This window comes from Zonotrichia albicollis, chromosome 2 (assembly GCF_047830755.1).
Source record: "Zonotrichia albicollis isolate bZonAlb1 chromosome 2, bZonAlb1.hap1, whole genome shotgun sequence".
In the NCBI taxonomy this organism is placed as follows: domain Eukaryota; kingdom Metazoa; phylum Chordata; class Aves; order Passeriformes; family Passerellidae; genus Zonotrichia; species Zonotrichia albicollis.
Genome location: NC_133820.1, coordinates 1,533,897 through 1,547,223, shown reverse-complemented (window position 1 = coordinate 1,547,223; position 13,327 = coordinate 1,533,897). Strand labels below are relative to the sequence as shown.

General features: G+C 43.6%; 1 protein-coding gene across 4 annotated transcripts in view; it reads right to left on the bottom strand.

The window, feature by feature from the left end:
- The window catches only part of FCHSD2 (FCH and double SH3 domains 2), a 116,238-nt gene that overhangs the window by 91,310 nt on the left and 11,601 nt on the right, over positions 1-13,327 (bottom strand). For all 4 annotated transcript variants that reach the window (XM_074530953.1, XM_074530961.1, XM_005493416.4 and 1 more), the window contains exon 3: positions 605-650. In XM_074530953.1, coding sequence (XP_074387054.1) covers positions 605-650 — 46 coding nt within the window. The remainder of the gene's footprint in view (positions 1-604; positions 651-13,327) is intronic.

Genomic DNA, 13,327 nt, shown 5'->3' with positions numbered 1-13,327 from the left:
TTAATGTATTTTTAATCTGTTGTACTCGGACTTAAGCTCCAAGAGCCTTTACTGTAAATTAAACAGGCAGCTGCCCCTTATTAGATGCTTTCTAATTTTGGACTGGGGGAGAAAAAGCAATCCTCCCTCTTTTCTCACAAACAAATCAAAATTCATTCCACTCCCTATCACAAGCATGAGGCCAAATCCGCTTTTATTTCAGCTGAATGGGAAGCTGCTCTTACTGAAGAATGTGCATTTAAATTTATTTTGGATCGAGTAAGCCAGAACATTTCCTCTCCCTCTAATTGACCTGATTTTACCTTTCACTCAAATTTCACACTGACTTCTGAGAAAACCACATGGAGTTTGACTTTATAACAATTGGGAAAAAATGTTAAAAATGTTTTCTGTACTCGAGAACTTCCCCAAGTCAAAATACATGAAAATATAGAATGGGCCTAAGTCCTGTATAAATCAATCTGATTCAGAACTTCAGCACATTTCATGGTAAGTAACTTATGGAAAAGATAAATCATAAAAGCATGCACCATGGTAATTTGCTGATTAACAAATCATTCCAACAGAACAACGTCACAGCCATCAAAATTATTCCAGAACCTACCTGTGCATATTCTTTCTCAATTGCAGCTCTTTTCTGACTGAATGCTCTGAAAGAAAAGCAAAGAAATTCAGTTAGAACATTAAGCAAAACACTCCAAATTCAATAATTTAGTCAAAATCCATTAACACAGAGAACAAAACTCTATAAATTCAATAATTTACTTTGAAAGGAGCTTCTGCTGGACAGTCTGCAGAGTGAAACAGCAACAAAAAAGGGAAATGGTTTGACAAGTGCACATCAGTAGCCCAGCAACGATTGTGTGTGCACTTCACATGTGTGATGGCTGAATTTCCAAGTTTTATTGGGCAAACTCAGTTCCCAGGACCACTCAGTTCCCAGGCATAAATAGCATTTTCTTAATGAGAGCTCGTCAGCTTTCCAGTGGTACAGCCAAGGGAGGAATTTGGGAGCACAGAACAGGATTTGACTTGATGTATCTAGACAGACTTACTTAATTTTCTTCAGACTTATTTTGATCAGTTATTTTCTTTAAGCTATACCACAAACTACTCAGCTTAAGGCTACACCATAGGCACAAAAAAATCTAATTATATTTCAATTGGTTACACAATAACTCTGGTGAACGCCAATAAAAAAAAATTACACCTCAGGAACATCCTCTTATAATTAAGTAAACTCAATAAAAAGGAGTCTGGCAGTTTTATTCTTGCCTACTCCATTTCATCCATGAAGAGTATCCATCCACGTGCTACACGCTCAGCTTCCCCAAAAGGATGAAAAACAGAAGTTTAAATGCATCATGATTGCTTAAAATTCTTCCCAGACCAATGGCAGCCCAGAAGATCTGGCCAATTCCCATATGAAACACCTTGGCAGGAACAAGTGAAGCTGGCTGGGATGCCTGTGAATGAATTTCCTTTATAAACCATTCCAAATATTCCAGCTAATATTATAGCCCAATTTCTTTTAGCATCTCCTGTTCCAAAATCCAATATCCCAGTCAGTTTAGCAAACACCTAGAAACCACAACGTTCCTCTGAAAAAGCTCACTTTTCTATCAGAAGTACAAAGAACTGCACAAATAACTCCAAGGAATAACCAAAATGTGTTATCAATATTGAAGAGGTAGAAGAAAACAGGTGCCAGTCTTTGGAATATTTAGATAAATAAAGACATTTTCCAGTTCTCAGCTAACTGCATTTCAATCAGGGCTGAGTTACACCAAACCTGGAGATGAAGTTGTGTATTTCACCTGAGCTTTTTACCTACCCAATACAAACCAAATTCCTCTTAATTGCAAAACAATGCCTGTGACAAGCAGGAAGCCCCAGATATCCCCCAAAATTTTCTACATTAAAATTCTGCACCAAAGAGGAAAAACAAAAACATTCAACCAGCCCTTGTGTAGGATTACAAAATAACATGGGAATCAAGCTGAATCCCAAAACCAACTGAAATCTTGGAATTGGATCAACCACAAGCTCTGGCAGGAATATTTATTCCCTTCCATTTTCACTCAGGCTCTGTGAGACCAGGGAATTCTAAGAGAGCAGGAGAAAGAAAACTTCTCTTCCTGCTATCCCCACATTGCTAATGACACTTTTTCTAGTGTTGAACCTCACTGCAAATTCCCAACCCCAAATTTCAACCACTGACATGTATTTCCATCACTCATATCCATTAAAGGCAACAGATGCTATGAAATATTGAGGTATCTTTTTATATTCCCATTGTAGAAGAGCATAACAATGTGAATTAAGGAGTCAGGTCAGTGGAGAATCATATTTCATTAAGTTTTCCTGCAGGGAAACAGGAGAAACAGACAGGTTTAATTATTTCATGGATGTCCACTTGGGCTGGAAATGTGTAAAGCTCACACCTTCATGAAAAAATCAATATAAGAACATTGAAATACACATCAGTGTTTTATAAGACAATGTTCCACCTGCCAATATTGTGCACTTGTACAAATCTGAAGATCAAAGTCACAGCTTGCACAGCAGAAAGTTCAACCCAGCGACACCCTGCAAACCAGCAAGTGAATTAGTCACTGTATAAAAATTTAATTCCATGCAGAGCTATGCAAAAACGTAAACACACACTTCATGTTCAGGGCTCTTGAATAAAAGAAGAGGCTAAATTTGCACCTGTGAATGTATTTCTATTCAAAGGCTGAGAAATTCAACAAGGAACCAGGCAAGGCCTGAATCCCATTTGGAACAATTTCTCATGCAAGATGATGATAATGATCAAAAACCCAAGGTATTAACTGGAAAATTCATACAGCTCACCTGACACCAGCAGCTTGTGTCTGTGGGTTTTTTGGCTATGAACATTCAGACTAATTGTTTGGAAATTTTAATGAAAATTTTAAAATCTTTACAATTAATACAAAGCCTCAGAAAACAGATAAACATCACACTTAAAAGACCCAAAAACATTAGGCTAAAGAAATACACCTTTTGACTGACCTTGACCTGAAATTAATTCACCCCATCAAAAATTCCCAAAGTAAATCTCCCTAAGAATTGCAGAGCACTTTGCAGCTGGGTTAAAAGTGACTCAATCCAGCACCACTTGAGAAGATGAATCAGTGAATTTTGAAATACCCAAAAATTTCCAGCTTCCCAGAAAGCAGATCAAGGATAATTCCTGACAGCTAGAACACAGAGCAGTGGAAAAATATGACTTTACAACTTGTGCTTATAATGTACACTGGGAGTACACACACTCAGTGTGCAATCATGTCCAAAGTAATACTATCCTGATTTTTTTTTAGTATACACTCACTCCAAAATTTTCCATTAAAACCATGAAAACAGACAGCTCTCTTTATTAAAAAAGAAAATAAAAGAAAAAGGGGAGCAGCTGGTTTTGTCTCAGTGACAAAAACCACTCCATCAGGTTTAATCAACCCCAAATATTGCTGATTTTCTTTGTACTTATTCTTTCTTGCCTTCTTTTTAAAGCATCCCAGACTTGAAATGGTTTTGAATGATTTTTTGTGGGGCACAGGGAATAAATAAGCATATTGCATTACCGCTGGCAGGATAAAGGTGAAATTTAGGAATTACTGTCCACAAATGACTCCTGACCAATCTCTTGAATGGTGCAGACATGCAGGGAAGTGTTTCTGCCCAGGATGGCACAGAAATTCCAGCCTGGATTCCCAGCCTGGCCTGCTGCTCAGGGCTGGGATGCCCCGAGTTGGGAACTGCTTTGCTGACCTTGCAGAGGTTCCTGCCAGCCCCTGGTCACTGCTCTCCCCAGTTTAACTTCTCCACAATCCCAGTGCCCACCCAGGCTGTGCCAGCAGCCATGGAGCAGCACTGACCCAGGGAGCCCTGAGGGATCCCAGCTGCACCTGGCACTGCTCCCCACCACTCAGATTTGGGGAGCCAGCCAGCTTTCACCCAGCTATCCCTCCCTGTGTCCCCAGAGTGGCTCTGAAGGTGCCCCAGGGCTGTGCCAAAGGTCTCCCCAAAGCCACCACGTACAGCACAGGCACTGCCAGCTTTCCCAAAAGCCAATCGAGCACCTTTTGCCCTTGGGAGCCCATGCTGGCTGCTCCAAATCACCTTGGTGCCTCTACAAAGAATGGAAAAGAAGCCTCAAAAATGGTTTCCAGGAGGTTTTGCTGTGTAATTTACTCAGGAATTAAGGTAAAGTTGCTGTTCCCAGATCCTCCTGCCGGCAGCCTTTGAAAATGGATCCAGTATTTGCCTTCCTGCAGCCATCAGGAAGCTCTCCTGACTGCCATGACCTTTCCAAGGTGCCAGGGAACCATCCCAGCACAGCTCTGGAGTCCCAGGAAGCTCCAAGTCCTGCCCTGTCCAGTTCCATGGGACAGCTCACAGTGCTTGGCTGGGATGGAGTTAATTTTCTGCACAGTGGCTGTGCCTGGGATTTGTGCTGAGAACACAAAGTTCCAGGCACAGATAACTCAGGGATGTTCCCATTATTGCTGAGCAGTGCTTACACAGCTCAAAGCCCTTCCTGCTCCTCACACCACAGGACGGTTTGTGTTTGGAGGGACCTTAACAATCATCTTGTTCCACCCCCTGCCATGGGCAGAGACACCTTCCACTATCTCAGGGTGTTCTAAACCCCATCCAGCCTGGCCTTGGGCACTTCCAGGGGTCCAGGGGCAGCCACAGCTGCTCTGGGTTGACCTTGTTTGGTTTAATTCAGTACTTTTACGTGGATATCTCCCCTCCCTTTTCCCCAGCAACATGAAAAATGCACCATAATGAATCAGCACCATACATGAAAAATGCACCATAATGAATCAGCACCACACAACCAAACAACTACTGTTACCTGGTCTTTAATTTAAGGACAGGTGTGCCACTAACAAAAGCACAAGTGAATCCCAACTACTCCAGCCAACATAAATCATGGCTGTGGCTCTGTTCAGGGCAGGGGTTGGCAATAAATGCTGAGATAAGATAACACAGCAGCAGCTGCATGGCTAATGAGGGACTCCAGGAACACCCATGCATGCAGGGACACACTGCATTAATATTCCCTGCCCGTGTCCAGCAGACACAAAGACAACATACCTGGAGCAATAATGAATCTACAGAAATTATTCATCACTACAAGACTCTCAAACACTGCATGTAATAAGCTTCTCTTCGTGGCTTTTCTCTTTACTGAACAGAATTACCACTACAGAAATGTTTTACAAGGTTTGCATAAAATTCTGAGCTGCTGAAGGGTAAATTATTTTTCAGAACACTACAATTTCTGCATTGATCTGTACATAGGCTGCAGAAAGCATGGCAGTGCAACAACCAGGTTATTAAAATTTGGAATATGCTTCACAGAATCCCAGAATGGACATGGTCAGAGGGGACCTATAGAACATCCCATCCCACCTGTGCCATGGCAGGGACACTGCCACTGTCCCAGCTGCTCCAAGCCTGCCCAGCCTGGCCTTGGGCACTGCCAGGGATCCAGGGCAGCCACAGCTGTGCCAGGGCCTGCCCACCCTCACAGGGAAAAACCTCCTCTTAATACCCTTCCTGCTAATATCTAATCTAAACTTAGATTTGATATTAAACTAAACTCTCTTTTTAGTCCAAATCCATTTCCCTTGTCCACCCTGTCACAAAGTACTCAAGACTCCAAATTCAGAGATTTTTGCAGCCTGACTTTCCTTTTTCCCAGCATAACTCCTCCAACACTGATCACTGAACTCCACAAATGATAATTTTTATTTATACATCAAAAACTTCACCTCAGAGCACGGCAAGTGAAGTTTCACCTTAATTACATCATGTAAAATAATTAACTCCTTTATTACAATTCTCTGTACATCAGACCACCACAAAATCATCAGCAAAGTAACCTCATCAGGGAATTCAGGTGCCTCCAATCACTTTCTGTCTAGCTGTATTTGATTTAAATACCCCCAAATTTCAATAAAACCAGTGCTGACTCTAACAGTTGATCTCATGCCTTTGCTCTTGCAAAAAGGCAACTGAAGAAATTAGGAAGCTGTAAGCAAGGAGAAAGTAATTTCAATTTCATTTGCACAGAATACTCCAGGTTCCTTTTCAGCCACTCCAAGAAAAAAAATCATCAGAGGTCACATTACAGCAAATCAGAGCCTTTATGTTTGGTTTTAAAAATAAACTCTCTTTTGTTCAATGGTTTTATACCATCTGAATGAAACAGATCCCTTCCTAGAAAGATGACCCTTTCATATGCAAGCTATTACCTGCCAGGGTTATGTTATTGCTAGAAACAGGCAGTTCAGCTGCATTTTTATCAAGGAGCACAAGTTCCATGTCAGCTTTGAATAATACCAGCACTGCCAATACTGCCTTTCCTGCTGGAGACTTTGTACCACCTATTAAATAAACTCCACTGCGCTGGGCAGTTAACAGCACTGTTCAAACACCGGTTTGCTGCCTGGATTTTGGGCTGGCTTTATTTGCCTGGTCTCCAATTAAACCTGCTACCTCCCACGTTACATCACATCCACGCCCTTCAGCACAGAGATACACACATGGAACTCTACCCCAGCTCTTGTTAATGAACATATTCCTACATCAGAGCATCACCTTGGCTCTTCTTTCCAAATTACACGTTAAGGTTTTCCTTGAGATGAGTAAAGGGAAAGATTTCCCTGGAAAAGGTTGAGTGGGGGAAATAAAGCTGCTGAGCGCTGCAACCCTTCCCTAGAGCCCATCCCTTGGAAGAGCCTTCATGCAGAAGATGTTGTGCTGCTCCCATTCCCAGAGCATCCCTCTTTCCACCCCTCATGCTCAGGTGGAGGTGCCACTGATACTGTCCTGGAGCAGCCAAGCAAAGCCTTCACGCTCCTCCCTTGCTGCCCAGGGAAGCTTTCCCTGCTCCGCCAGCAAACTCCTGACCTTCCCACACACCGGGATTGGGTGCTCCTTGGCTCCCTGCCAGTCCTGCTCAGGAAAACAAAGCTGAACCCATCATCACTCCTGGCTGCCTCCCAGGAGACTCTGCCCACCACTGAACTCTGCTCTGATGACAGCGCATCTCCAGGTCCTGAAGGCCATTTGTGGTCACAGAAGCCCAAGCCACCACCAGGCTGGACAGGATTCCAACACCAGCCTCCCCTCCCACGGCAAGCACGGACAACGTGGAGCTCTCACACCACAAACATCCCAACGTGGGGCGAACGTGGCCTCCAGGCCAAGATTTTTAACAAGAACCTTGCTGGGCAGGCCAAGGTCCCACCAGCTGTGCAAGCACACGAGGCAGCAGAACAAACTCAAACCACCCTGGCGAGGTCACCCACAGCCTCAAGCTCTGCCCACAGAGAAGCTCTCTGAGAAGCCAGGGACGTTTCCTGCTTGTGCACCCACTTGAGGTCTGCCTGATCTCAGCAGACGTGTGAAGGGCATCTTTACAGCTCGGGAAGCACAAATATTTGTAACATCAGGAAACTCTCTCTGCTTGCTGAGTCAAGGAATTCAGCTCTCCTTCCTGCAGCTCGCTGGCAGCCCTCGCTTTCTGCTTACCTCAGTGCACTGCTCCAGTTCCCTGGCATGCACAAAAGAAATAAAGAAGTGGCCTTTTTTTTAAACTTGACTTTAATGTACATACTCCGTACTGTCTCCTCTTTAGTCTTAAAATAGTTCTGAACAGAGCTTCATAAATTCCTGCAGAAAGGGAGTAGCTGGCAATTCAAACATCCTGTACCACAGCAGAGCTCTTCTCTCCCCTACAAATTTCTTTCCACTACACATTTCACAAATTTCTAGCAGTTTTTCCCTGAGCAAACAGCAGCTCAAATATCCACCTTTTATAGCCAAGCACACAGCAATCCCTTGTTGATTCAGCTACTACAGAACATTTTACCACCCTGAGGAGCCCTGCTCCATCCTCCTGCTGCACTGAGATTTTACACTAACTCACACCTGCACTGGATTCTCCATCTCGGCCCTGCAATTAGAAGCCTGCTCGTCTCACACCTAAAACTAATCAGCTGTGACAGCTTTGCTACCATTTGTCCTTTGGAATGCTTACCCTTTAAATCTCCACTTATCCTCAACGAAGATAAAAGTACACGGAAGGGAAATTCTCCTGAGTGTAAACAGAGGTATTAAAGCTGAAAATATTTCAACCAATATTTCAGTGTATCAGGATACAGCCAGGTATACAATCAAGGAATCAAAGCTGGGCACAATATTTCTGGGACAAAAGGAGTCTCCTGCCTGTCCTGCCAGCATCCATCCACCTACAATTGTTTTTGCTCGTTTTCACACACAATTTTCAGAACCTGGATCATCCTCCTGCCATCCCCTCCAGCAAGCAAAGGCACTACTGCTCAACTCAAAGGAGTAATAACTCTGCCTTCCATGCCCACAGAGAGCAGATAAATGAGCTCCTGCTTTGAAAAACAAAAGCCACAAAGTCTAACTTTGAACATCGTGACTTCACAAGTTCTCACACAGAGAACAGTTCGGGTGGGAAAAGACCTTGATGATCATCAGGACCAACCATGAATGATTTCGTGCTCTTAGAAAATGTCCCTTCCTAAAAAGCCCATTTGGGTTTTCAAGACAGCATTGCTTACAGTGCTCACAGTAGTTTAAAAGATGCACTTCAAACCTGAAACTTCCCCACACAGTGTGTCATAAATTCACTATTTTTTTAAGCAGGATATTTAGAGGTCAGTCCCAACTGGCACGGGCCAATTTTAAGTGCTCTTTACAACATAAAGAACATATTAGAACATACATATCTTGGCAACATTTCTAACTGAAGCATTTTAATGCTCAGTAAAATTTATTTCATTTAAACAAAAAATGTTAACACATATGCAAAATTCTTGGTGTGAAAGTACCCACAAGCAAATTTGGCCTTCAACAGGAGATAGCTGTGATTTTTATCAGCACAAGCTCCCAATTAATACGAAATTTCTTCTCCATAAATCCATCAAAAACAACAAAGCGGTTTTTCCCCAAATGCACTTGTGAGCTATAAATTTATTCATAATTTTAAATGTTTTCTAATGCCCACAGCCTATGATAAAGCATGAAATACCTTCACCTCATGCCTGAACAGCGGCCCTGTAGCAATGCACAGAGAAAAAAATTCCAGACAACATTCACTAGCGAGCAATGTACTCTCCATAAATCACATTACTGTACAGTTTGGGATTAGGATGAGTTGCCACTAGCAACAGAGCCAAAAAAATCAATTCTGTCACTATATATAGAGAATTCTTGCAAGCTCAAACGTAGGCAATGTTTTCAGCAATTTGTCTCAGAGAAGTATTAGCAGTCCTGCATGTGATCAGAGGAACATGACACCCAGACACAAAACAATGCTAAAACAATCGTTTTTCCTTCAGTAGAATAAAAAAAAGAAAACAAAAAAGAACCGCCAGAAAGCTGCTGGTGAGTGTGAGCATTTCATTCACCCTTTTCAAAATAAAAGCGTGCCCTCTTTGGAGCATTAACATTCACAACAAATACAAGGATTGGTTTCAGAGCTTAAGTGTATTTAAAATGATCACTAATGAGTTTTTGTTTTAAAATGGGAAACTAAGCAAACATTAGGGAGAGATACAATTTATACAAATACAAGGGTATTTTTCTATAGCTTCCCCAGACCTGATTCATCATATCCAAGGCATTTCCCTTTGAGGAAAAAAACCAACAACCTAGGATGTTATAATTCAGACTATGTCTACCAGGAGCTTTTAGAAAACAGGAATATGAGGAGTTTCTTTGATCCCCGTTTGCTTAACAGCAAGAAGCCAAGGCACATTTCATCATCCACGCTTCTTATTTCATCCTGGATCTGCAAAAGGTTTTGTAGCAGGCAACAACCACCTTGGAGCTCTTACTTTACTCCTCTGTCACATTTTAGGAATCTTGACAGTGCCACCCAGGTTTATCACAAAGACTTCTCTCCTTTCTTTTCCTACAGTCTTAATATGAGCATTTCAATTTTAAATGATGCCCTTCACAAGGTTTCATTGTCACTAACACTGACGTAAGTCAAATTCTGTGTTCTAATGGATTCCACAGGTAATAATAATTACTATAATGGATTTTTTCCTCAAAGCACAAGCACCCTGTTTTAGAAGAGTTCAGTACTGTTATTTTTTTAAGTCAGTAAAATGTAACAGTTCACTGAAAACATGTGGCACAATTTCTGAAATCCATCTGCAGATATAGGTGAAAATCACAGAATCATTTAGGTTGGAGAAGACCTCTGAGATCACTGAGCCCAAGTTCTGACTGATTACTACCTTGCCACCACTGAGTGCCATGTCCAGTCATTCCCTGAACACCAATATTCCTCACAAGCTTTTCCCCAAAAGGAGAAATTTCAGTCTATGGCCAACCAAAAAAAGATAGGGAAAAGATTTCTGAAATGGATCAAGGCATCCTGTCTTCTTGCCACTGACAAGAATATTGATCTTGCTTACTACCTGCAGCACCACTGCCTGCTCCAATCACATAAAGGAGCATAATGCAGTTAAAACCATTGTTCCTGAGCTCCAGCCAAACCAGAACAGGGGTGTCAATGAAGGTTTGTCATAGAATCACAGGCTTGCAGCATGGTTTGGGTGGGAAGGGACTTGAAACATCATTAGTCCCATGGGCAGGGACACAGGGACACCTTCCACTTTCCCAGGGTGCTCCAAGCCCCATCCAGCCTGGCCTTGGACAATTCCAGGGATGCAGGGGCAGCCACAGCTGCTCTGGGAACCTGTGCCAGGGCCTGCCCACCCTCCCAGGGAAGAACTTGCCCCCAAAACCCAAGTACCCCTGCTCTTTAGCAGCCAGAATCATTCCCCTTGTCCTGGCGTTCCATGCCCTTGTCTCAGGTCCCTCTCCATCTTTTTATGGGCTCCTTTCAAGGCCTGCAAGGGGCAATTAGGTCACCCCAAATCTTCTCTTTTCCAGGCTGAACAACCCCAACTCTCCCAGCCTTTCCCATACTGCCAGTTCAGCAGCACAGCTGGGTGCAGAGAAGGCAAAAGGCATTTCAAACATCCACTGAGCTGTGTCAACAAAAGGGCCCAGCCCTCCTCTAGCACAGTATCGAGCTAACCTGCTAAATTTAGAACAAAAAAAAAAAAAATCACAACTACGATGGACAGACTCCTCCAGCAGAGAGACCCATTTGCTCCCTGAGAGTGAAGAAGTGTTGGATGCATGGAGAGATGAGGTCTTGGTCCTTAACTGGACAGCATCTCTGGGCTGCACCTCCAGCAGAAGGAGCTGGCAGCGAGCAGAGAACATCAAAGCACCCCCACCAACTCAAAGGAACTTCTCAGGGCAGATCAAAGCTCCAGGCACTTCACAAGCCGGGCCTGGGGTGCTCCAAGCACCCCCGAAGGAGCCGGGAACAAAGAGCAGCGAGGCCGTGCGGCCGCATTCCTGCAGAACCCCGGGGACGGACAGACAGACAGCCAGCCAGCCAGCCACAGGGCCAGGACTCCCCAGGAAAGGGGAATAACAACACGGCCATGCTCGGTTCCAGGGAAAAGAAACGTGCCTTTGCTCCTCCTTGTGCTGCGCTTTGTTAGGATGGACAGAAGGAGAGCAGGCGCTTGCCAAAAGGAGAGGGAGCGCACAGGGAAGCAAGTGCAGACAAGCAAAGGACATTTTCATCAGGGACACATTAGAGGATGATCAAAGTCTTTACACAGGTTTTTAAAACTACTTCTTGACGACCTGAGGCCAAATGCCCAACAGACAGAAAATTCAGCTCCTCAGGCATTAGGGATCAAGTTCAGCCACCTTGCACCAACAACAGGCAGACTGCATCACCTCAGACTGCACTTCAACCATTCTTTGGATACTACAACCAAAATTCTGCATATTTCCAAATGAAAAACTCCTGTAATCACAAAGATTACCTTCACCTCCTCAGCAGAAAAGCCTAAGCTCCAAATGCTTAGAAAAGCTAGAATATAGGGCCTTCTTTGTTTTCTACGCAGCTGATTAGCTCGTAGCAATTAGCTACAATCTACTTTCACATCAATTAATTTAAATATGGACGAACAATGTCCACAAAAATTTTGTTTGCACTTTTAACCTATTTGAACACAATGCACATCATTCAAGCTCTGCATATATTCAGCCAAATCAGAAGGTTTCAGGCAGATGCTCCCCTGAAAGCCTGTACATGACAGGGGAAAAGAAATGAGATTCCCAAGGAGAACTAGTGCACTTCCCAAGCTTCCCCAAGTCCTCTCAAGTCTGCCACTATTTATAGTGATTCGAGAGACTCAACACCTCCCACACTGTTACAATTCTGAGCCTTTGCTTTGATTTGAAACACACAGAAAAGAGCTAAGAAGGAGGTACAAACCAGTCTTACTGCAACTGCAGAAATTACTTTTCTCTCATCTCTCTCCTACTACTGTGTGGGAAATGTGGGATACAAGGAATAGCTGCAATCCCACTAACAATGCCAAAGACACTAGTCGTACAAGTACCCCAAAAATACAAATGCTTGCTAATACTACAGAGAACTGATGATCTTTTAACTGCAAAGAAAAGATGAGATTGCTCAGAGATTCAGAGGCAATCACATCATGAGCCTTGAACCTTCTGCTCCCAAACTGCCACATTTTCGAAAGAGCATTAGTCTCTGGAACAAACTGCCAAGAGATGCATGGAGTCCCCATTGTGGAGGTTTTCAAAATACAGATGTGAGGTCACTTTTGAGGTGTGCCCTGGAGGCAAATTTACTTCTAGAGAGCACCCTGGTATTGTTGGTACAGTGAGGTATCTTAAGCTTACCACCTTAAACCAATGCCACAGGAGACAGTTCAATAAACAGGTTCAATTCAAATATTTGTGCTTTGTTGAGACTCTTGTCAAACAAAACCCCACCTTGTGACGGTGCTCTCTTAATCTCACCAAATCACACAACCATGGAATGGCTGGGGCTGGAAGTGACCTCTGGAGACCCCCAATCCAACCCCCCTGCCAAAACAGGTTCACCCAGGGCAGTTTGGAATAAGCCCAGGGAAGGAGATTGCAGAACCTCTCTGAGAAGGTTCTCTGTCATCTCACAGCAGTTTTTCCCCTCATATCCAAGGGGAACTTCCTGCATTCCAGTTGGTGCCCGTTGCCCCTTGTCCTGTCACTGGACAGAGTCTGGCCCCGTCCCCTTGGCAGCTGGCCTGAAATGCTTGCATGCATTGATAAGATCCTCTCTGAGCTGTCTGTTCTCCAGGCTGACCAGCCCAGTTCCCTCAGCCTTTCCCCAGAACCGAGGTGCTCCTGCTCATCATCTTTG